The sequence below is a fragment of the Pteropus vampyrus genome, unplaced genomic scaffold (assembly GCF_000151845.1).
Source record: "Pteropus vampyrus isolate Shadow unplaced genomic scaffold, Pvam_2.0 Scaffold74, whole genome shotgun sequence".
Lineage (NCBI taxonomy): Eukaryota > Metazoa > Chordata > Mammalia > Chiroptera > Pteropodidae > Pteropus > Pteropus vampyrus.
This window is the reverse complement of record NW_011888855.1, coordinates 4546368-4570959: the sequence shown is the minus strand read 5'-3', so window position 1 is coordinate 4570959 and position 24592 is coordinate 4546368. Positions and strand designations below refer to the sequence as shown.

Here is a 24592-nt window from a genome sequence, read left to right as displayed (position 1 = left end):
GGCTTGGCTCACCATAAATAAATCACCGTGGACTTAAATGTGACAAAAATTTTAAAACATTTTATAAGAAAATACAAAGAGAATATCTTTATGAATTTGAGATAGAGAAATATTTTAAAAGAGATTTTTATGGTGAAAACCATTAAGGAAATAATATGCAAACTTTAAAAAATTGTAAAACATTTTTAACCTTTTACATGACCAAAAAAATTACAAGCAAAAGTAAGAGATGAGCAACAGTGAGGTCTGTCATGTTCAAGTTCAGTGTGGTGCTAGGTGTGTATGTGGGGTCGGGGCAGAGGGGTGGTCAACTAAGTTTGAGGAGAGCTGCATAGTCCCTTTACCTCTCAGAGTGACAACGCATGTTAGCTTGTCAAAAGCTCTGAGGACTTCTACAGAAACCACACATATAGTTATTTCACTGTGGGACCACTCTCTTGTGTATACATAACATCTGTGAACTTCTGGGTGTGTAAAGGACACTTGGAAATGCTGCCATAAGAAATAACACTGCCTCATGTGAGAAATGATTGTTGCATTCACTTTTGTGTCCCCACAGGTAATTCTCACTCCTTCAGCAGTTCTGACCAGCAGTAGCATTGGAGGATGAGGAAGAAGAAGAGGAAGAGGAGGAGAAGAGAGGAAGAAGAAAAATAAGAAGGGAAATAGAAATTTGGGGTTTGGGGATGAGGTATAAATTCTCTCAGTAGAGTGAACATATATCCCAAGAAAAGAAAGTCAGATGCAATCTGGGCTTTTCCTTCTCACCGCCGCATGCTACAAGTAGATGTTCTGAAATATGCCCAACTAGGGGGTGGGGAGTAGGGTGGGGGGGAGACTATTTTAAAGACAGTTCACATCCCAGGGTGTTGTAATGCAGAAAATGGCAGTTGGGACAGACTTCTTGCCAGTTATAGGAAAAGAGCAGATGTGGCCCAGGATGATCAATTCAACACGGATTGGCCACACACTGTCTCTCTCTCTGGGCTCTGACATTAGGCATCTGTAGTCTAGAGAAGGAGATTTTATTAAACATTTTATTTCAGGTATAGTTTAAAGCCCTTTACTTATTTTATCTCATTTAATCCTGTGATATAGGTATTATAATTATTCTCATTTGGGGGATGAGAAAAGAGAGGCAGAGTTAAGTAAATTGCCTAAAGGTTAAAATCTAGCAAGGGATGGAGGCAGGATTCCAATCTAGGTGGTTTGCCATCAGTCCAGCTCCCTGACCCACTGCTCTACCCATTTCTCCTGAAACATCATGATAGAGGGAGGAACAGAGGGAAACGCAGAGTCAGAAAGGTCTAGCCGAATGTCAGTTCACCTTAGTGACAGCGGCGGGTTAGCCTGGGAGAGGAGAGATGGGAAAGCCATTGCCGGGTGAGGTCAACTGCCTGAAAGCCAGGGAAAGGGGCAGGGAGGGGGCTTCACTGAAAGCCAGTCGTGCCAAGTCAGGATATGGTCTTTGGGCACCTTCAGCCAGCAAAGGTTTCTGGGTATGGGGGACAGGCCCGGGTATTTCTCATGAAGATATTGGGGGGCCAGGCAATAGGAGAGGGGAAGGTGTGGAGAGTGGGTCAACCGCGGATCAGGCCAGTGGAGGAACAGGAGGCAAATTGCCATATTCCCAAAGACAGAGCAGAGAGGAAGGCAGAGGGAAGGGAAAGAAAAGGAGGCTTTCGGAGGAGTTGGAGCTGGATTTTGTATGGATTTTATATGAAAAGGACCCCGGCCCCCTGATAACTTCGGCTTAGGCAGAGGCGTTAGTTTTCTGAGTTTCGTCCACGTTTTGGGTAGTGATATTAGCTGAGAGAATGTGCATGCATCCTCTTTGCACAATCGCCCCAAGCTCTTGGGGCAGGTAGGGTGATGGTCATTTGCAATCTGATGCCTTGACTGTCGGGCTCCGCTTTTCTATTGCACAAATCCCGGGCTTGAACTGCACATCCTGCGCATTTGTTGCGAAAGGAGCCGAAGGCTGGTCCCTTGCCCAGGAAGGCCGCCCGGCCGGACGCGCGGGTCCCGCCCAGGATCCCGCCCTGCTTCGGACCAGAGCATCAGGTGGGGCCCAGGACACCAGCTTACGTACGAGGCTGAGGCGGCCTCTCCTGGACCCAACCGGCCGCAGGCAACCCGCCGACACTCTGGCCGGTGTTCCCAGTGCATTCGCAGGCTCCGACGTGGGGGAGGCGGCTTGGCGGGGAGACCCCTGGGGCACACGCAGCACCCCATTCCCCTCCCCACGGAACGGGCTTCCTAGCGCGCGGGCTCCGACACTCTCACCCGGGCTCGGCCCCGGCCTCCCGGGAACACGCGGCAGGCGGGCGGGCACCGGCCCCCCGGGCACTGCCCACCCCGGCCCCCCAACTCGCAGACTACAAGTCCCAGCAGCCCGCGCAGGCGGCACTTCCCGCCTCGCCGCGGAGACCCCCGGCGGTCCGAGCGGCGGGGCTCAGGCTGCGCTCGTGGCCGGGCCGGGCGGGGAGGCCGGTCCCGCGGGCGGGGGCGGGGGCGGCTCCGCGGCTTCTCCCGCCGCCGCCGCCAAGGGGAGTTTCCAGGAAGTGGCCATATTGGATCCATTCAGCCGCAGCCGCCCGGGCGGAGCGCGTCCCGCAGCCGGCTTGTCCCCGTCGCGGCCCCGGGTGCTCGCCCCCGCCCGCCCGCCCGGTGCGGAGCTCGCCATGGCGGCCACGGACCTGGAACGCTTCTCGGTGAGGGCCCTGCTGGGCCGCAGCGCGCGCGCGAGGCGCGGGGAGGGGGCCGCCCTGCAGCCGGCCGGGGGCGCGAGGGGCTGTCAGCGCCGCGGCCGGGCCTCGACGCCGGGCGGCTCGGGGACGCCGGGGCGGGCTCTTCGCAGCGCTAGCCGCGGGGCCCGGGGCGCCGGGCAGGGGCGCCTTGCTGGGCGGCTGGAAGGGTCTCCGCGCTTGGGCGCAGGAGAGGCAGGCCCCTTTCGCGGCACGGAGCAAATAAATACCCGCCTGGCTCGGTCCAGGTGCGAGGACAGACCGAGGCCCCGGGGGCGGGAGAGAAGGGTCCGAATACTTCGGACCCCCGTCTCCCCGGGTATCTCTTTCTGCACTGCCGGGGAGATTCCTGGCCGCGCAGGTGCTGTTGGATGGGCACTGCCGGTGAGGATGAAGCCTTAGGGATCCGGTGGAGTCCCCCAAATGAGTTTAGGGAGTGGCAGACTGGGTCCTGAAGACCCTGGGCCTGCTTTTCCTTCCCCCTCCAACCCCCATCCCCAACCTAAGCGGCGGGATCCTGGGTGCGATTCCAGGCAGGTCCGGCCGCAGTGGTCGGGTCTGAGGCAACCATTCCCCAGGAACTGGGGCGATTCCAGATTCAGCCCAGTGGATGTTTGTCTGGGCTCCAGTTCGGGTATGCCTTCTGCAGGACTAACGGCTTTGGTAGTCCCGGCAGGGGGTCTCTGGTCCTGAGCTGGCCAATGGCCAACTTCCTAAGGGTTTTTCTAATTTACCCTGGGGAGGGGGGCCTTTTGTGGGTTGTGTCTGCAAGTCCCCTAATGTCTAAGGCTGGATCTGGGTGTGTCTGGGAGGCTGGGCTGTGACAGTGAAGGAAGCTGTGTCCTCCTGCCAGCATGTGAGGCCCTGGTCGGCAGGGAAGGGGGAGGGAGAGCCCAGGGCTGTTGGGGGGAGGGGGAAATGCTGAATATGTGACAGATAAAGAATTGGTTCTGGGGCTAAATAAGGGAGCCAGGACTTATGTAATTAATGCTATAAATACAGACATCCGAATTTATATATGTAAATTTTCCCTTTGATCTGAAAATACTTTTGTTGGTCTACTTTGGAAAAATGCCCAACTAAAGCAGGAGCTCTTGGTTTCGTAATTTCTAGACTGGGGTGTTTTATTTACATTGGGGAGGGGGCTATGTGTCGGTTAAGTAAGTTTAGAGCAGGAGGAACAGATTCAGAGGTTGGACGAATCAGAGATTCACCTCACGCCTGCATTGTACATCAGAATTTATGTACCCAAGGAGGGAAGCGCCGGAATCCTAACAGACCTGCCGATTAGCTGGAGGCCAAGAGACCTGTGAGTGTTTTTGTCTGTGTGCATTTTTCCTGCCCAACTGACCAGAAAGTTATGTCTGGGTCTTGTCTGTGGCCAGGGGTTACTCTAACAGTTGGTCTTACAGGTGGGAGCGGTATGTAGAGTAACCAGATTCAGACTGCCTGCATGAATCCTAGACTACTTGCTGGCCATGTAACCTTGGGTGAGATATTTAACCCCTCAGTGTTGTCATCTGTAGAGTGGGCTAAAAATATTACCTCTCTCATAGGGTTGTTGTGAGGATTCAATGAGAGGTTCCAGGTGAGGTACTCAGAACAGTGTCTGGCACATGGTGTGGACACAGTAAATGAGACATGATACCTAGTGCCAATGTGGATGTGAAGAGTGCCCTGTGTAAGAAGGCAGCAGAGAATGCGTTCGCTCCATCATATGGCATCCTCTCGTCACTACACGTACAGAGATTGTTCTTAGAGACTGAGCTGAGGGGCCTAGCTGCACTGCCAGAGGTGGGCTGGAAAGTCCCTTCTCCTCAGGTCCCCGTGTTTGCTCGTAGACCATTTCTGTGAGGATTTGGGGTGTTATCCCTATGGTGAGCTGAGGGACAAAGAAGGGACTGACTCAGGTAAGGGCGTACAGCCTGAGCTCAGGGGCCTGGGTTACTATGCCAGGTTAAGCTGGATAGATGGATGCCTTCCACGCCCTCTGTGCTCTGGGCCGTCAGACTCCTGGGAGGACTTGGACAGGACTTAATTTGGGTGGAGACCTTGGGTGGGGTTTGGACTGAATTTAGGAGTTTGGACTCCATTCTCCTCTCCTTGTCATTCTGGGAAAATAATTTCTTCCTTTATCTTGCTATAAAATGAGCACACCCATAATGATATTCTTCAAAGAGTTCATGGAAGGTTAATTGCAGTCTGCGGCATGTTTGGAGCTATGCTTAGGTGTTTTGCCATCCCAGGGTTGACTTGGTTTTAAGCAGTGGCCGTGAGGCTGTGGCAGGTCTACACCGCCTTTCAGGCTGGTTTGTTGGTCAGACCAGCCCTGGAGGACAGACCAACTGGGAACTGTCCCAACCAGTTTAGATGAACATACAGAGTTGTACTTCAAGGTCAGTGTGTGCTGGGTTCCTATTCCCCACACAGGGTGATGTAAACACTGCAGACTCAACAGCCTTTATATCTTCGCTGGGTCCTGCTCAACCCTGGCTCAGCCATAGGGTTAGGGTTGACCTCTCCTGGATGAGTATGTCTGGGACAGCCCCCTGGGGAGTTTCTTTTGCCTCTTAACCTCCTTGGGCAGCCAGACTCTTGTCTACTCTTGCTTTGCCCCTCGTCCTTACTGGGTCCCAGACACGGAGGCTTACCCTGGAGCAAAGATAGCCTCGGCTATCTCCTGTGTTTCTCTTGTCAGGATCTCATGGGGGCAGGGTTGAACTCTGAGGTGAGGGAGGCTTAAGAGTCAGGGGAAGTATGTGGAGATCTGAGGGGGAGAGGAGAGAAGCGTGCAGCATGGCAGCCGCATGCCTGGCTTTCCTCCCAGCCAGTCGCTCTCCCCTCCCATCTCCACTTTATCCTCAGCACCATCTGTCACTTCCGTTGTCACCCTGTAATCTTGACACTTCCCCAAGAAGCAGGCTCTACAGGGAGTGCCTATCCCCGCCCTGAAGCCAGAGGTGGTGGGAAGGGTTGGTGGGAGGCAGCCCTATCACCTACACAGGGCTCTATCTCAGAGTGGTATCTCCCTGTCCTATACAAATGGCCTGTAACCTCCTTGCTGAGCTGTTCCGAAGGAGAAATGAGAGCTGAGCAAGAGACATCTGTGCAGCCCTCAGGGCCTGGGGGTGTCGAGGGGTCAAAAGTGAGCCCCACTTTCCCCTGGGAGGTGGGTCTACCCTGCCTTCCCTCCCGGGCAAGGAACCAGTTATTGGTGCTCACGTTAGAAAGGGCTGTCTGGGATTTTGGTCAGAGCGAGGGGGCTGGTGGGAGGCATTGGTGATCCAAGGGGGCACATGGTAAGAGACTAACCAGGGTAGGAACAGAGAGAGTGGCAAGAAGGAGACTGATCGCAGTGCCAATGAGATGGGTGAATGGATGGAGGCTGGAAACCCAGGACCTGACTTCTGTCAAAAGCTTTGGATGGCAGGAAGGGCGCTGGTTCCTTTGTGTCTATCATCTTGTCAATAACAGCAGCCCGTGGTTGGGTGAAGTTGCAGACTCTGGTCATTGGCAAGTTTGGGCCTGCGACCCAACCCCAGCACTCGAGTGCCCCTTGAGATGGCAGAGAGGGTCGAGCTCTCTGAGTTTTGAGCCCTAAGACGGGCTACGTGGAGGTGCATACTTGGGGCAGTAACTACCATGAATTTCCCCATGGCTCGGGTCCAGCTACCAGAAGCAAACAGCTGCAGGATGATAGAGCGAGGGACCTGAGGGCTGGCTGGCCTCTGTGTATCCCTTGAAACCTCTTCAGCTTTCCTGCCTCTGTGCTGCCAGCTAGGGTCTTGGGATCCCCAGGCATGGTCTCCAAGGCATTAGCTTTGGAGATCCATATCCCAGATATGGATCTGTGCAGGCAGGAGGGAGACACATCTGCCTGGGGAAAGGATGCTTCCCAAAGTCAGCATGTCCTCATGGTAGAGCTGGGGTGTTTTCTGCTGGAGCCATCTGTCTCCTCAGGGCTCAGGTGAGGAACCCTGGCTGGGATGAGGTGGTGGAGGACAGAGCAAAGGGCATCTTGGCTGTAACATCTGTTGCCCTGGGTAGTCTTGGGGCAAATTAGATATTCTCCTTCTCAGAACACATGGCTTTCAGGTGGTTCTTGGCATCTATCCTGGAGGCTACATTAGAGGGTCAGAACCAGAGGAGAAGGGAATAAGGGCCAATTTTAGATTTTAGGGGCCTCCTGGGGCCTCCTGGGCTTGGGGCACCTGGGGCCTAGGGCTTAGGAGGGGCTGTAGGCATGAACCCAAGTCCACTCATCAGGCCTGGATGTGGGTCCTGGATATGAGTTTGATATTCTCTCTGGTGCTGGAGTGAATGGGGCGAGCAACAGAGAAATGTAGCATTGCCCTGAGCCGCTGCTGGCTCATATAGGTACCCAGGCCTTCCTCTGCCCCCGGCCAGCACCAGCATTCATTACCTTTGCTGCCCACATTCTTCTTTCCAAGGGGAAGGTCTCACTCACTGTGGAACACAGGCTGCTTCCTTCTGGTGGTGTCCAGACCACTTGTGGCTTTTCCTTCTGCAAAGCAGTGGGGGCTGCCGCCAGGGTCCCTGAGCCATGTGGGAAGGTATGACCACCTGGGGTTCCAGTACTTTCTAAGGCCCAACGCCTTTCCCATCTGTTCCCTGGTGAGATGTGCCATTCCCTAGCCCAAGACTGTGTCTGTGTCTTTGGCCTGGGGCTGGGTGGATGGGCCCAGAGACCAGTAACTGTGCCCTTGGCTTCTTGGAAACCTGATTTTGACATGAGAAGTGTGAAACAAGCCATCCCAAATTACTGATTGGCAGCCTTGGCTGTCCGTGTGCAGAAAGAAGGAGGAAAGTGCCCTTTAGTGAGACAGGGAAGCAGGGAGGATGGAATATTGGAGTCAGGGCATCGTGTGGCCTTGGGCTCCTGGAGGTAGTTTTGCTTCCAAAGTCCCTTCGATTCCCAGGCTGGGGAAGGGGAGAGCTGCCATCTTGCCATTATTACCTCATCTGCCATCATGTTGGCGCCATGAAGGTTGATCCCTGCTTATGTCTTCTCCTCGGGTGTCTGTTGCTGCCTTAGAGAGACTCTTTGGTTCCCAGGTGTCCTCTTGATTTGGGACAGGTATATCCTGCCTCTGTTCTTCCCTCTTGGCCAAGGGCAGCAGCATTCCAACCCCAGCTCCCACATATATCCCTTTGGTTATTTCCCGTAGCCTTTGACCTGGGCTTAGAAGCTTGCTGTGGAATCTTGGGACCAGAGCCTAAGCTTTTCCTGGGAAAATTCCTAGGATTCTTGTCAGACTCAAGAACAGTTGCACTATGACCACGGTTCTGTCCAGAGGCCTCTGCTCTGGCTATTTAAGGCCCAGGCTGCTTAGAGTAGCTAGAGCCGGGGGTAGGGTGTTTTGTGCCAGAAACATGAGTGGAGAAGGCTCCTGGTGGCACAGTGACTCCTGGGTCCATTGCACGATTTAGTAGCCCCATTCCCACTGCAGGGCTGGAGCTCTCCTGGGGACGGGCTTCCTGTCTGTCTGGCAGGGTGCTCAGGCCAGTGGGTGCCAGACATGGGAGCCTGGGGGGAAAAGTGCCAGAAGTCCAAGGCACCAGAGAACTGTGGAAGGCCTGGGATAAGGGACTGCTCTTTGACCAGGTTTCAAGAGACGAATACACTTGTGGGGCATCACCTCTGCTCCCACCCCAACATTACCAACCTGGCTCGGGAGGCTTGATCTTGGTGGTCTTTTTTCACCCACAGCTTCCTTGGCTCTGTTGGTTCAGACATTCAGCAGATTTCTGATTCCTTCTGGATGAAAGCCTGTTTTTGTGTGGGCAAGCAGTGAGACACAGTTTTTCCCCAAATCCTACCTCTCTTCTTGGTCCAAGGGGCAGCTCCTCTGGGCTGGTAATCAAGGCTGCTCCAGGAGGCTCAGACAGAGCATTTCCTGGTCAGGAAAAGGACGTCCTAGTTATCCACTGGGCCGCATAACAAAATGCCATTCTCCACTTTGTTCTGGACGGCTGGGCATGGAGGAATGCAGCTGGCCTGAGCAGTTATTATTTTGGTTGTTGTCTTTGATGTGCCAAAGAAATGATGACATAGAAGCCTGGAGCCTAGCTCAGGAGCCAAAAGCTTGTTAGTGATTAGAGAGGGGATAATGGCCCTGTGGAGTTTCCCACTGTGTGTGTGGAGCTCAGAGCTTCCAACTCTCTGACCTGGAGCTTTGAGGACAGTTAGATTCCCCTGAGCCAGCACCCCAGGAAGCTGGATGTGTGAGAGGGCCAGAAGCTGTTGGGTCTGTGTCTCTCACCAGGGTCCCTAAGCCTCCTCCCATGGGGCAGTCTCCTGTGGGCCTCCGTGGCCCAAGAGTGGAGACCTGCTGTGTTGTCTGGGGCCTCCCTTACAGACCTGGGGCGATGTAGACTGTCAGGCCATGGGCTTGGTCCAACCCCCAGACATGTTGTGTTATTCTCAATTTGTATTAGTTTCTAACCTTTAAAAATTAAGGAGTTTCACTTAACAATCTAGATTTCTAGATTCTTTTGAAAAATTGGAAGATTTGGCAAAACGAGGTCAGCATTCCCACAGTTGGCTGGAGTCACAGAACTGTGGGCATCGTGGACTGAGCACAGGCTCTGCAGCTCCCTACTGTTCCTACCTCTCCCTGGGGGACCCCCACTCAGCCAAGTCAGCTGCTCTTTCATCGAGCAGGTTGTAGAGTGATGTGGCTGGGAGCACGGATTTTGCAGTCTTACCATCTCCATTTAGATCCTGGGTGCTCCCTCCTGAGCAGTGTGGTCTTGGGCAAGTCATTTAATCTCTTGGTGCCTCAATTGTCTCATCTGTGCAATGGAGATACTGTTACAGTCTACCTCCTGGGGCCAATGTGTGGACTAAATGAGATTAGAGTTTTGCACAGTAAGCACTCCATGACTGTTAGCTATTATTGCTGCTGTTACTATACTGTTCCCCTTTACCCAGTCACATTACCTGCCTGGCCTCCACAACTTTTTGAGTTTAGACCAAATGTGACTGAGCCCCCAAAGTAAGGATCTGGTTTCCTCTTCTTTTCGTTGGCAGCCATCCTAGTGTCCAGCACACAGCAGACATGCCCAGTGAGTGTGTGTTGAATGGCTGAATGAGTGAGTTGGGAGCCTTGTAAGAGCAGGAGAGGCAGTATAGTGGAGGGACAGAGTGGTCTGGGGCAAGGGCTTGGCTGCTCTCAAATCCCCGCTCTGGCCTGATTAGTTCTCCAGCTTCTGTGCACCTGTTTCTTCACCTGTAAAATGGGGATAATCATGACGTCTGCCACACAGGGTGGGGAAGGAGTACGTAGATGACTAGATCGCTTGGCTTCGTTGGCACAGGTGGCCCTCAGCGAGGTGATAGTGCCACCATTTGATATCTGTTCCTTCCTTATCCTTTCCCTGCTCTCTCCCTGGTTTTCTGCATTTAAAGAATTTACCTTTTGAGACTGTAGCAGCCAAGATGCCTTCAGTTGCAAGAAACAGCCCCACTCAGGATATGGCCAGGGGTCAAGGGAAAGGCCCGGAGGTAGAGCAGACACTGGCTCTCTCTTCTCTGTGATTCTCTTGGCTCTGCTGCCCTCCGAGTGGGCTTTGGCCTTCGGCCAGCTCCCCTAATGGTCACAAGATGGTCATAAAGGCTGAACCTGTGCCATGCACCTGTACCTGACCCAGTTATGGCTCAGGACAGTTAGGACCCACCCCCAGTGCTGGGACTGCGGTCTTACCTGGCTAATTGCAGGGCTGGTAGTCAGGTAGCGAGAGACATGAAGGTTCTTTCTGAGTTGTGGTAGCTGAGACATGTCAGTGATGCTTTTGGAGGTGGCTGGCTCCTCCTAGATGGGGACCCTATGCCGTCAGCAGAGACACCTGGGGTGGGCACCTTGGAGCAAGCAATGCACCTTGGATCAGATGTTGTTGAGGCCAAATAGAGGATCAGAGAGCTTGGCATTAGTGACTCAGTAGAGCAGGGAGGTCAGACGAGTCTTCTGAGACCAGGGAACAACAAACACTCTGTCCCCATCAGGGCCAGTGGCCATTCTTCTCTGTGTATGTATGTGTGTGTGTACATGCATGTTCTGGAGACTGACACTCCCGTGGCCCCTGATTGCCCCAGAGCTATGGCCCTTGGAGTGACAGAGTGCAGCCTGGGCAACAACTTGAGGATGAAGACCTCCCTGTAATCCACACATGTCCTCAGTGAGAGTCACACTGTGTGAGTGAAGGCAGGCAGGGAGTGTGGAGAGATGGCTCATGTGAGACTCTCCCACCCTCGTTTTTAGCTTCTGGAGCCTGGAACTGTAAGAAAGTGGGGGCGGGCTCCTCAGGAGCAGGACGGCCTCTGATTCTGTGCAGGTGCCTCTGCAGCAGAGTGTGCGCCTGCGCCTGTGGTCTCCAGACATGGCGGACTGGGTGGGTTTTGGCGGCAGACTACAGGATGTTGGATTGCATCCTGATTGTGTCACCCTTGGAAGAAGGGGGTGAATAAACACATCGCCTTCTCTGCAAGCACAGCATGCCTTAAATTTTGGAGATTTTCAGTCTGGCCTGAAAAGAAAAAAGCTCCAGACTAGCTGTTCTGTCCTCTATTTGATCTCAGGCTGCCCCGAGCAGGTGCGACAGAGACTAAATAGTGAAGCTCTGTGTGAGGTGGGCAGACAGCCCTGGTGCTGTAGCAGCTGAGGATGGTGTTTAGTGATTTATAAATGGTAGTGTTGGCTAGCACGTTGGGCATCGTGGTGGGAGGGTGGGAAGAATGGAAAACCTGACCTCTCCGAGCCTGCAGCCAACTTTGAGGAGCTCGTGGAGGAGATGGAGAACCAGGATGAATGAAAAAAGATCAACTAATAGTGCAAGGAAATGGGTCCCTGCCAAGTGAGGGGTTTCGAATGTAAGCAGATACGGGCCAGATCAGAGCAGGTGCCAGGGAAAAGATAGGGTGAGCTCTGGATCCCAGGGAAGGGGCCGAGTGTGAAAAGTGAATTCAGAGGTAACCAGCCGGGTGGGCACTGAGCACATAAGGAAGGCCTTGGACCGTGAAAGGCCTGGAATGCCATGCTAGGAGTTTGGGCCTAGCCCAGCAAATCCTATGCTCCAGTTATGGTATTTCATGTGGGCACCAGTGAGAGGGATCTGCCTTTGGGGCCTCTTTGTCAGGTTATATTTGCAGCCCTGGGCGGACCTGGGCTTGAGTGGGGAGGCTGTGACATGATCCACTGGGCACAGGGAATAGAGAGGGAAGGTCAACTACAGGAACAGAGGCTCAGCTGAGAGAGGGTCATTGGAGAGAGGAGGTTTAGGGGTAACCCTTACGTGTTTCAGGGGACAGTAAAACTGCCCAGAGATGCTACATGGGATTCAGCCTGTCAATACATACACTTGGGTGTCGTTGATGCAGGGTACAGGGATGGAGCTGGGGTGGGGTTGGGTGGGGCAGGCAAAATTAGTGGAAAAGAGGAGGCTGGGTATGAGTGCCAGGGCTCTGGTTGGGAGAAGGGAATAGTTGGAGGGGTTCAGCCTGAGGCAATAGGGGTCAAGGGGACCCTTCTGCTGGAGGGTGGGGAGCCAGGGCCCTACTGTCTGGTTCTGAGCCCCCTCTGCCTCTGTGCCTTATACCTCTTGGCATAAGGGCTGCTACTGTCCTAATCAGTAGTTCTTGGGGCTGTCTTCAGTTGGGCCTGTTTCCTCCCCTTTGGCATTGCGGGCAGGAGGGCAGGATGGGACTCAGACCCACTGCCCTTTCCTGTCCTTGCTCTTTCTTGCGGACGGTCAGGGCAAGGAGGAGGCGTGTTTCTGCCCAACATGGAGCTGTCTGGGGGCTGCCCTTCAGAGGGGCCAGACCTGGGAATGCTGAGCCTGGGAACTTTTCCTCAGAGGACAGCATTTTACCCCCATTCCCAGGGAAGCCACACGAATTGCAGTCTGACCTTGATCCTCTGCTTCGGGTCCTGGTAGTTACTTTTTATAGCACTGTGGGCCAGTTCCAGTGGCCCCAGCTCCCTCGGGACCTGCTGCCCGCCTCTCTGCTAAGGCCAGGTATCCACATTTTCATCTTGAATCCTCTGTCTAAACAACCAGGGTTGGGGTGGGATGGGAGGGTGGCATGAGCCAGAGGCTGCAGATCCCTAGGGAGCACCACTGAGGCAGGAGGGAGGAAACTTCAGAGTCATGATGCCTCAGAGACTGGCTCTGTGACCCAGTGGTGGGTCTGAGTGAGCACTGACCTCTTTAGGAGGGCCCCTGTTTGCATTCCATGCTTGGGTACATGAGGAGTAAGGGGTGCACATGGAAGACCTGAGCCCGGCCCGATGGGGGAGGTTCCCAGACAGAGCTCGAGTGAGGGAGTTGGGCCACACCCGCCTCTGCTTAAATCTCACTTTAATAGAAGGGCCTGTGAGGTCTGGGAGGGAGCCCCAGGAACATATACATTCTCCTGTCTTGGCCTCATGGAATCTTAAGATCCAGGGACCATCTGGGGCCTTTTCCTGGGCAGGAGGACAGGTGAGCCCTCAGGGGTAGCAGCCAGGAGATGCTCCAGGCCCCAGCATCTTTTGCCTACTCAGATGGAGCAGACCACAGGTGACAGGGCCTTTTCCCAGGTGGAGACAGGGGCCTCGAGGCCCACCAGGCTCTCTCTGTGGAAACCTGGCCTGGAATTGGAGCTCTGGTGTCTTTACGTTGTGTTCTGACATTTGTTGAGAATTCATATGGGGAAGTTGACTCAGGTTTAGCCTCCCCCCAGCTTGGCCTCTCTTCCCCAGTGAGCTCACTGCCTCGCTGTATTTCTCTCTTAGCAGAATGGAGAGCCAGAGCCCCGGAGCCTCTCTCTGGGCGGCCATGTGGGCTTCGACAGCCTCCCTGATCAGCTGGTCAGCAAGTCGGTCACTCAGGGCTTCAGCTTCAACATCCTCTGTGTGGGTGAGTTCATGGCCTGACCAGGGGGCGGCCTCAGACAGATGATGGATGAGGGCCTTCTGGGAGATGGAGTGCTGGCCACCTGTCAAGCTGCAGGGGGACCTCCCAGGCACAGGGAACTTTGGGCGGTCAGGACTAGGATTTGGGTGGCATCTCTGCCAGGGTCAAGGACACAGTTGGAGCCAGGCCCTGACTCATAGTTGCTGTGAAGAGTAGATAGTATTAGGCACGTGAAAGTGCTTTGTAAACTGAGAGTGTTCATCACAGAAGTTTAGGTTGTTTGTTTAGAACACATTGACTGTTGTTCCTATTGTGTGTCTAGGACACTATGGCAAACAAGGCTCTTCCTCCATTACAGTATCATGTAGTAAGAGTGCCTGCATACATCTGAACAGATACAGCTGCAAACCGGGAGGCCTGGGAGGTTCCATGTGCCTCTCAGGGCCTGCGGGTCCCAGAGGCACAGAGTTTGGCCAGACCCTCCACAGGTGCCCAAGCCTTAGTATCTGCCAGGCTGTGGGTGTCCCTTGGGAAGCAGCCATTCCTAACCCCCTGGTTCAAGCTATATGGAGCTGGGGCCACTGTGGGCAGCTGGGCTCTGGTAGCTTCAGACTCTGGCCCTTCTGGTCCATGGCCATCCCAGGCTGGAAGGGATGGTATGCAGAGCAGGTGATTGGGTTCCACTGAGGTCAGTAGAGGCCAATATCCTGGTGTCTCTCAGCTGCCCAGCTCTGCCTCTCCCCCTGCACTGAAGAAACATCTTACATGTCTCATCTCGTGTCCAAGTCAGCCTTTTGCCTCTTTCTTCCACAGATTATTTCTGAAGTCACTGCAGGGATGGCTCTTGGGGACAGGGACAGTGAGGGATGCAGTGGGAGGCCCACCTCTCTCCCTTCTGTGGAGGCTGAGCATTCCTCAGCCCCACCCAGCCTAGCCAGCAGCCAGGGACAGCCCCAGGTCCAGCCTCTGACATCCCCTCCCCTCTCCTCCCTGCTCCCCAGGGGAAACTGGCATCGGCAAGTCCACACTGATGAACACGCTCTTCAATACAACCTTCGAGACTGAGGAAGCCAGCCACCATGAAGAGTGCGTGCGCCTGCGGCCCCAGACCTATGACCTCCAAGAGAGCAATGTGCATCTCAAGCTGACCATTGTGGACGCTGTGGGCTTCGGGGATCAGATCAACAAGGATGAGAGGCAAGAGGCGGGAAGGGCGGCCCTGCCCAGTCTCATCCACACCCCACCCATGTGGGCCTTGGTTCTGACCCTCTGCCTGAGCACTCCTCACTCCCAGCTGTCCCCATATGAATGACCAAGTCCCATACTCTGTGGGGCTGGGGAGGGCCTGTTGGGGAATATCTGAGGTCCTGAGGGGAAGGAGTCAGCCCTTGTACTTAGACAGGGATCCCTAGGCTGTTTGTCTCTAGGGAGAGAGGGCCTGCAGGAGGCTTGGCTCAGAGGCCCGCCTCCTAGGTGATGGGGCTGTCTGTAGTTACAGGCCCATAGTCGACTACATCGACGCGCAGTTTGAAAACTATCTGCAGGAGGAACTGAAGATCCGCCGCTCGCTGTTCGACTACCACGACACGAGGATCCATGTGTGCTTGTACTTTATCACGCCTACTGGGCACTCTCTCAAGTCCCTGGATCTGGTGACCATGAAGAAACTGGACAGCAAGGTGTGCCCCACACTGTTCATACGCTCCGAGGCCTCCATTGGAGTGGGGTGCGCTGGCTGCAGTGCGATCATCCACTGTGGTGTCCAGGGGCTTACTGGTCACTGGCGTGCTGATAGGCCTCTTGGCTTGGTCCTCTCTCTCTTCTCTGTCTCTACTGCACTAGTGGGATCCACTGCACTAGTGGGATCTCTGTCTCTACTGCACTAGTGGGTCCCCACTGCTCAGGGCTTTTTCACCAGAGCTCTGTCTCCTGGGTCTGGCCCTGAGCCCCTTTCTTCCAGCTGAATTCTTGTTCTCAGCCCTCTGGCTCCTAGCTTCCTTCCCCTCCCCCTAGAGTTGCCTCCTCCCTCCTCTGACCCTTTAACTCTCTCCCCAGAGCGTCCCAATTCTCTGCTCATTCTCTCTCTCTCAATTCCTAGTTCCTCCACTCCCTTCCCTTCTTCTGTCCTTCCCGCTGTGAATTTCCCTTGGGTCCTCCTGCACCCACGGAGGAGAGGGGACTTAAGGCCCAGAACTGGGAATGTGTGTGAGGCGTGGAGACTGAGAAGACAGCTTCATGGGGATGGCAAGAAAGGCTTGGGGTCCTGGAGGGCATGTGACCCCACCGTCACCTGTCTGCTCTCGTGATTGCCTTCCCCATCTCAGGAGTTAATTTTCACTGTGAAAAATGGGGCAGCCTTAGCCTGGGAGATTTCTAAATCTTCTTGTGGCTGCTGCTGGTAGGTCATCTTACCTGCTTAGGTGGGAGTTCAGTCCCCCGCCACTGCTTGTGTCGAGCCCAAGGCTGGTTAGGACCTCTAGAGCACTCTAGGTCAAAGCTGGGTATGCCCAAAGGACTAATTTGGGGGCTGGATGGTGGTCTGAGGGAACCAGGGCTGTAAGACATGCTGCCACTGGTTGTTACAATCCATCAGCCCCCGGTGGCTGGGTTCAGGCTGGGACTCCTCATGGGAACAGCTCCCTTCCTGCCCCCTGCCTAGAGAAGTGGCCTGGGCAGGGCTGTCCACCATCAGAGAGCCACTAACCTGCTGCCCCTTCTCCCCTGATCCTGGCAGGTGAACATTATTCCCATCATTGCCAAGGCTGACACCATCTCCAAGAGTGAGCTCCACAAGTTCAAGATCAAGATCATGGGCGAGCTGGTCAGCAATGGGGTCCAGATCTACCAGTTCCCCACTGATGACGAGGCTGTCGCAGAGATTAACGCAGTCATGAATGTGAGCGTTGGGCAAGGGCCTCAGGGCCCTGGGGCCAGATGGCTGGCAGCCAGCGCAGATCTCTGACACAGCCCCGGGAGACTCTTGTTCCCTAGGATCCGGCCTTAGTTTCTCCAGGAAAGATGGGTGGGCATCTGGAAGCCAGCTGGCCCTGTGTCCTATAGACAAGGGACAGGAGGAGTCGGGTATTGGGCTGGTATTGGGGCTTCCCACATTTGAGTTTCACAAGATAGTCAGGGCGGGGACCTGAAACCTGTGGGGGTGAGCAGACGGGATGCCAGGGCTAGGAAGAGGAGAGTCAGGCCCACAGGTCCTTTGAGGGAACTTCTAATGGCCCCTGGGGAGCCCGAGGGCTGAAAGAACACCCTAGAACATGAAGAGAGCTGGGAAGTGAGCATCTGGCCACGCCTCATTCAGCCCAGGGCTCACGCGTCCTCTGGCCCCTTTCTAGGCACACCTGCCCTTTGCTGTGGTGGGCAGCGCCGAGGAGGTGAAGGTGGGGAACAAACTGGTCCGAGCACGGCAGTACCCATGGGGAGTGGTGCAGGGTGAGTGTGGTGGGGAGAGCACAGCCCCAGCTCGGGCCCACGCTTAGTCTCCTGTCCTGCCTTGCTGCCTGTTCACCGCTGCCCCGCGTCGTCGTCCCTGTGGCCCTCTGTTGCCTCCTGCCTTTGGCGTGTGCTGCTAACCCTCTGGCTGCTGTCCTGCGCCCTGTCCTCCCGTGCCCGCCTGTGTGCCTGCCTGACGGCCCGTGTGCCCTCTGCCTGCAGTGGAGAATGAGAATCACTGCGACTTCGTGAAGCTGAGGGAGATGCTGATCCGGGTCAACATGGAGGACCTCCGCGAGCAGACCCACAGTCGGCACTATGAGCTCTACCGGCGCTGCAAGTTGGAGGAAATGGGCTTCCAGGACAGCGATGGGGACAGCCAGCCCTTTAGGTGACAGCCTGCTCACGGAGCGAGCCTGTCTCCCCAGCCTGAGCCAGCCTCGCCACACTGCCGTCTGCTTCTGGGGTTTTATGAGCCATGGAGTGAGGCTGTCAGGACCCCAGCACCCTCCTGTGCCCAGTGATTCTGCCTCTCTGGCTCTGCCTACCCCATTCCACCATAACCCCACCCTGGGCCTCTTTTCTCTGCATCTCCACAGTCTGCAGGAGACCTACGAGGCTAAGAGGAAGGAGTTCCTGAGTGAGCTGCAGAGGAAGGAGGAAGAGATGAGGCAGATGTTCGTCAACAAAGTGAAGGAGACAGAGCTGGAGCTGAAGGAGAAGGAAAGGGAGGTGAGTTGGGGGCTGGGGGCTGTGGCGAGGCCAGAGTCTGGCCAGGCGGCAGGAGGGCCTGGCAACTTCCCGGCCTACATGGAAGCCTGGGCTGCCCCCTTCTGCTCTCAGCTCCACGAGAAGTTTGAGCACCTCAAGCGGATCCACCAGGAGGAGAAGCGCAAGGTAGAGGAAAAGCGCCGGGAGCTGGAGGAGGAGACCAACGCCTTCAACCGCAGGAAGGCCGCGGTGGAGGCCCTGCAGTCTCAGGCCTTGCACGCCACCCTGCAGCAGCCTCTGAGGAAGGACAAGGACAAGAAGAAGTAGGTGGTGGGCTCCCTGCCCTGCGCTGCCTCTTGCTCTCTCCTAAGTGCTCACTCTGTCCCCCTCTCTGCTCCTTCACTTCGACGTTTGCTCTCGCTCACTGTCACTTGTTTACTATTTCTCTCTTATTTTCACTGGTCCTTTCACCTTGTTCTTGCTCACCTTTCTTTTTCTTTCACTAGTGATCTAGATATCTCAGGACCCCCTCCCTCCCTCTCTCCCTTCCTCCCTTCCTCCCTCCTTCTCTCCCTCTCTCTCTCTTGCTCTCTCCCTCTCTCTTGCTCTCTCTCACTCTCTCTCCTTCTTCTGCAGCCTCCTCAGCTGGGGCGGTGAAGGCTGGGCCACACAGTCAGGGAGTGGCCCCTGAGAGGGTGCAGGGGTCTCGAGGAAGGTCTTTCAGGCCAGAAGAGGGACAGGGCCTGGGGAGGTCAGCATTTCTTGACAGATTCCAAAAGCTCCTGTGGTTTCTGCCTGGACACTGGTGCATCCCTGCTCCCCCCAGTTTGAGGCAGTGGACATCGGACCCCTATGGGCTGACAGCCGGTGACTGAGACTTGAGCCTAGCCAGCACTGACCCTATGGTCACTACTTGGACCCTATGGTCACTACCTGGCAAGAGGAAGGACAGCAGCTCCCCGTTGGGGCTCTGTGAGTCCTGCTAGTGAGAGAGGCTGCCCCACAGGCAGAGGTTGGAGCTGTTTTTCCGGAGGGTAGACTGGAAGGAGAGAGAATGGTAGGGGATGGCAAGGAGGCTTTTCTCAGCCTCCAGGAGTCAGTCACCATGTTGGCCAGGTGGGGGCAACGCTGAGTCACTTCTCCTTGGAACTTTTATCATAGCCTGTCTCTACACTCTGGCCTAGAGTCCAGATGCTCTGGCTTCTGGGGATGTCCCTCTCCTACCCACTTCATTCAGTGTCCCTTCCACATCACACTGTGGGGCTCTCATCTATCCCTGTGTCTCCCTGCCCCTGGCTCATGTCAGATACCTTCCTTTTTTGCCAGCCTAGGAACTAAGCAGGTTTACCCATCTTGGCCCTCATTCTTGGGCTCCGGGGGATCCCATTTCCTCCTGGACTGCTTGAGAATGTATGTGCCAGGCCCTTCCTTTCTTGGTGGCAGTGGATCCCCGTGGTTAGGGCCATGTAGTGCATAGCTAGCTGTGGCCCTGGGATGCTACTTCTGGCATTAGCATTCCCCCTTGCCCCCAGTATTGTATTCCCTGACACACATGCACCCATGCACACACATACATGCACGTGTACACTGTTTTACTCTCTCCTGCCCCATCACACACACATACTCAGGCACATGTCTACCAACACGCAGTCTCCAGACAGATGCACAGAGGCACAGATGCATCTAAGGAAAAGAAATGTAAAGAGCTTCTCCCTGGGAGAGGCAAAGAGGACAAAGCCAGGCATTTAGGAATGGGATGCTAGTTCTCAGTCCTAAGGCCTGTCCTCTGCTTTGGGACAGACCCATCTCCTTTCTGTGGTTGGGGGCGGGGGGTGGGGTGGCTGCTGACAGATGGCCCCATCCCAGTGCTGGCTCTGCTAGGACAGATGAGCCCCTGCCTGTCCCCAGGAAGGACCCCAGCCCCACTCTTCCCCTCAGCCATGTGAATTTCCCTTCTGCTTCGCATTTGCTTCCAGCCCTTGTCCCAGGTCCTGCTCTTGGCTTGGTGAGTGTGACGGCTCTGTGAATTGGAACTTATGTGGATTTCCAGCTAGCAGCTCAGGAATCTGGTTTTTCCTAGAAGGGGGTACTCAGGTTTGTGACCCAGGTGCTGGCACCCAAAGCACTTTTCGCCTGTTCTTTGCCAGCTTGGCCCAGGCTATCTTGTTAAAAGGCAGGCAGAGTCCCCTAGGAAATAAGCTATGGAGAGACCACTTAGAAACGAAGACAAGGACCTGCGGCCAGGTCAGGGTCTGAGGGCCGGCGGGGGTACAGGGTGGCTGCAAGGACACCCGCACAGCTTCAGGGTGGGGACTCGCCACTGGTGTCAGGTCTCCCTGCTTTTCCCCTGTGGCCTGGGCCTGGAAAACAGGTCTTATCTGTTTGCCGGACATGCCAGAAAGCTTCAGTCAATTTGGACTCTGGGAGAGAGACCTTGTGGAGGCCAGGAGTAGGTCACTGGGGTAGCCAGGAGCACCCCTTCCTCCTGCCCTGGTCAGGGAAACGGGGTGAGTCAGAGTGCATTTGGGGGGCGGTATTCACGACCATTTAGTCGAGTGGCTTTGATTGGTTGTATTCTTCAAATTTTAATCCACTTTTGCAAAATGGCTTCCCAATCAGATCTTGACCCTCGGCCTGGGACGCCACAAACTGAAGTGAATTATCTGCTTTGCTCGTGACAAATGCCAAACTGACTGCCCTTTCCCAGTGTCCCTCTTGCTGTCTTTTGCTTCTGTTTGATTTGGTCGTCTGCGTATCTTTTAATGTGTCTGTTTTTGTTTTGTTTGTTTTATTTTTATTTTTCAGTTAACGCACGCACAGACTTACATGTCAAGAGCGGACTTTAGACTTTCATGTGTTAAGTTGCTTGAATTACACCTTGTGACCCTTCTCCCATAACATGATGTGAGGACGGACTGGGAGCCGGTACAGACTCCAGTGTTTACAGCCTTGCTCTGTCCCCTGCCCCAACCCCCAGGCTGCCCTGGGCCTGGCGGGCCACCCCTCTCTATGCAAACATGTCAAAGCCATGAATGCTGGAATCCAAAACTGATGAGGTTTATTTTTTTCAGAGCCAGTGGCTGGTCTTCCATTTACAGTGTCACTATTCCTTGATGGAGCAGTTATGTGCCGCTCTAGCGAAGGCCCCCGCCGGCGATGCTCGGCCTAGTTGTTCAGCGTCAAGATGGCAACTCGTGCGGTGCCTTGGGTGTGGCCGCATGGTCTGGTGTACATGCTGCAAAATTTGCCCAATTCCCTTTCGTTTTAATTTTCCTAACCTAGAGCTTAATTTCAATAATAACTTTTAAAACACTTCTAAATTTTTATTTTGGCACGAGCGTAAAAACATAATATCCTCTCCCATTATTTTCATAAGTAACACAGATTCCCTGATTTTTAAAAACTAAAAATATCTCTAAGCCTTTCTTATGTATAAAGTATCCCTATAATATATAGGGAGAGGTGGATAATAAACATCCTGTAATGACAGTGTTTGGAATTTCTTTACGGATGAAAGTGGAACATGAACAAGACCACGTCCAGTATTTTCACTGTGAATGTAAATGGAACAGCAGCCCAAAGCCGTTGTCTGTGTGCCCCAGAGGTGCTACCTATCAAAAGGGACCAACTCCACGTGTTTGTGTTAAGTGTTTGACCCCAGTAAAGACCCCCAAACCAATCCTGCGAATGCCAGATGCCCAGAGTGCTTGGCTGGGAAGAGTTTTTTATCTCAAGGCCCTTGTTTCCTTTTTCCTGGCTGAGTCACAGGGCAAAAGATGAAGGTGTCTGATATATGTGGCCAGTTTAAGAAAAAACTACCAGGAAAGGAGTTTTCCCCCTTTCAGCTACATTTGTAAGGGGAAACATTTTTAAAGAAGTACCAGAAGCATTGATTCTTCTATGTTCCTGTTGGTTTGCAAGCCATTAAGAGGATCAGGGTTGAAAATATGGCCCGATAAAATGAGAGGCGAAACGAATAGATGAAAGAAAGGATTCCATTAATGTTGATAAAGCTCTGTGCAGAGCACAGGCTCCCTGAGTAAAGCCCTACCTTGAGAAGCAGGTTAGTGCACTCACTGGCTGGGTGCCTTAGGAAGCTGCGCTGATTGATTTTGGATTGGTAGTTCATGCCCTCCATCTTCCCTCCCATCACCTGCTGTATTGATTTGCAGGACCAAGTCCTGGCTTCCTCCTGCCCTTCTGAGATGGTGTTTCATTCAGAGTGGGGTGGAGGGGTGAGCTGTGTGTGCCCACCAAGGCACAGCTAGAAAAAGGCAGCCTTTGTATGTGAGGGGCTCTGCTCACCAGGAGCAGGGCAAGTTTTATGCTCAAAGTGAAAATTCTCCCAGTGTTGTAGATCCAGATTTTGAGGGGTAGAAACTTGAACTATTTGAGAAGGCTTCTTCAAGAAAAGGAGCATGAATACTCAGTTAGGTACGGGGCTTTGGGAGGGGCCTTGAAGATTAGACTTTCTTAGCTTCCCAGTAAATCCACCTCTGGTTGTAACTGATAACTGATAACTGATGCTTCACTGTGGGTATCCAAACAGGTAAACCAGCCTACCTAAGGCAGACGTGGACTGTATTTCTGAGGATGAGGCTGCATGACCCAGTGGGTTTACTGGTTATATAAGAAATGAGGACTCCTGCTTCACGGGCCAATCTGGGGACTCCAGGTGGCAGATTCTGCCACCCGTCCACCTGCCGGCTGCCCCCAAGGCATACTGGAAGGCCAAAATTGTGGCTGGTTACCTGCCTGCAGGAGATCTCTGGAGAGACCTGTCATTGTTGCACTTTCTGGGGTCTGAGCTGCCTCCACAGGTCCCATCAGCTTTAGTGAACCTCACTGCACCTCCCTTTGCTATTTGTGTTTGGAATTTTGTCATCTTTAGCTGAGACCAAATTAATCCTTGGTGCACAAAGTGAGCTAAAACTTGCCATTATTTAACAAGCTACCCATCACGGAATATGACCTCTGCCTGCAGGGTCTGATTTGCCCCCTCTTTTTCTTTGTCATTATCATCTGTTATCATTAGTGCTGTCAGTAGGATCATGCTGGCATTTACTATCATGTCTTTCATGAACCAAGTTAGTTTTGGGTGGAATCGCCATATAATTTATTGTCCAAACTGAGTTGACTCATGCCAGCTCAACAGGCATAAGCCAGAACTGTCTCAGGCTAACCGGGAGGTATGGTCATCCCAGTTGGGGATAACCTGAGCCTAGGTAGTTTATGATGGTGCAGACTGACTGCATATATGTTTGTATGTCTATATGTGGGTTCCCTGTTAAGTGGGGCTCATATTATTGGATAAGAGGCCCCGAGGGAAGTGCGGCTTGCTAGTCTGTTATGTTAACATGCTTTTCTAAAACTGCTTCACGTGTTAATTCATTTACTCCTTCATTCATTGACTGTTTTTGTTCCTTTCCATTCACTTTGTACTTTTTTTTCCATTAAATTTTGCATTTATTTTGAGTTTTTTTGTGGTGTCTTTTTTTGGGCAGTAGCTTTTCTGATTTAACAAGTTTTCTAGCCTATTAATCTGCTACAATTATGGTAAAATACAGCTTGTCTTTTTTGTGAACTTTGTGGGGTCGATCAGCTTCTATAGGAATTAAGTTTTAATTGTGAATCCTGTTATGGGCATCCGTGGTCTTGAATGGGTGTGGGATGGAGGAAAGTCATAATTAGGAGAGAGAAAATACAGCCTATGGTCCAGTGAATAGTAGATTACTGGGTACAGGAATGAGAGGAGGCAAACCCTGCCCTTGGAGAGTTTACATCCTTGTGGAGGAGGCTTGACATGGGACAACTAACATTTGAGTTTTTATTGTGTGCCAGGCAACATTGCTCTAAAGTACATTACATGCATTAATCCTCTAATCTTCATAATAATTCTATGATTAGGTACCATTTCCCCCCCACCCCCACCCCCCATTTTATAGCTAAGGCACAAAGAGATTAAGCAATTTTCCATGGTCAAGCAGCTAATAACTGGAGGAATTGGGATTTGAATGTTAATAACTTGTATCCTAAATTCCTGAGTTATAGCTGCTCTTTGGCAACCCAATGGGATGATGGAAAAACAGAAATGTGGCCAGTATTAAAGTGTGCAGTCTGACTATGTGAGTTGGTGGACCTGAGATGGTTTTGTAGAGGTGGGATGCCCTGGCAGGTAGGCAGATACCGGGTTGAGGTGGGGCACACTGGTTGAAGGAAGTGATGACAAGTGCTCGGGTCCATTTGCTGAGGTGCTTTCTCTGTTGGGCACTAGGCTAAGTCTTCACCAAGCTTTGAGGGAATCTCTAGGAAGCCAGCGGGAGAAGGGCCTTGGTGGAGGGAACAGCATTGTACAACTTGGCTCACCCATTTGAGGGAAGTAATATTTGGACAAGTTTAAGGAAGGTGCATGATGCTAGCCTACCTTGCACTTCTTGTAGTCCATCTGAGGCTTCTCCCATCTCCATTTTCTGCAACCACAGGCCTTTACCAATCCCTGCCCTTCTGTAGGTGGGGGTGAAAGGAAGATAGATTGTATCCATGTTTCTCCCACCACAGTAATCCCTCTGAAGTGGGATATGAGTTCCTAATTTCAGAAAAAATGTTGGAGGGTAGGATAGGACCTAGGACCCCAACACAAGCTTGAGCAGCATAAAAACTTTTTGACTCACAAGTGGTACTTTGGCAATACAGAAGTTTGGTACCCAAAGAAGAAGAATGTTATTTGCAGAAAGACAGTAACAAGGCTGTCCATTATCTCAATACTGGGGCTCACC

At 53.3% G+C, this 24592-nt stretch overlaps 1 protein-coding gene across 6 annotated transcripts; it reads left to right on the top strand.

Moving 5' to 3' along the window:
• Nucleotides 1-2539: 2539 nt before the first annotated feature.
• SEPT8 (septin 8) lies at nt 2540-21305 on the top strand. 6 transcript variants are annotated; one of them, XM_023531908.1, is made up of 11 exons: nt 2544-2714; nt 13541-13664; nt 14663-14858; nt 15154-15340; nt 16396-16557; nt 17009-17105; nt 17328-17496; nt 17705-17837; nt 17949-18139; nt 19793-19821; nt 20622-21305. In XM_023531908.1, the coding sequence occupies exons 1-11, from the start codon at nt 2685-2687 to the stop codon at nt 20660-20662; spliced, it is 1359 nt and encodes a 452-aa protein (XP_023387676.1). In that variant the 5' UTR covers nt 2544-2684; the 3' UTR covers nt 20663-21305. The 6 variants fall into 6 exon arrangements, with proteins under 6 accessions (XP_023387675.1, XP_011360591.1, XP_023387676.1 ...); XM_023531907.1 differs by lacking the exon at nt 20622-21305 and having other exon boundaries at nt 2540-2714; nt 19793-20087; XM_011362289.2 differs by lacking the exon at nt 20622-21305 and having other exon boundaries at nt 2540-2714; nt 13544-13664; nt 19793-20072.
• Nucleotides 21306-24592: the final 3287 nt, after the last annotated feature.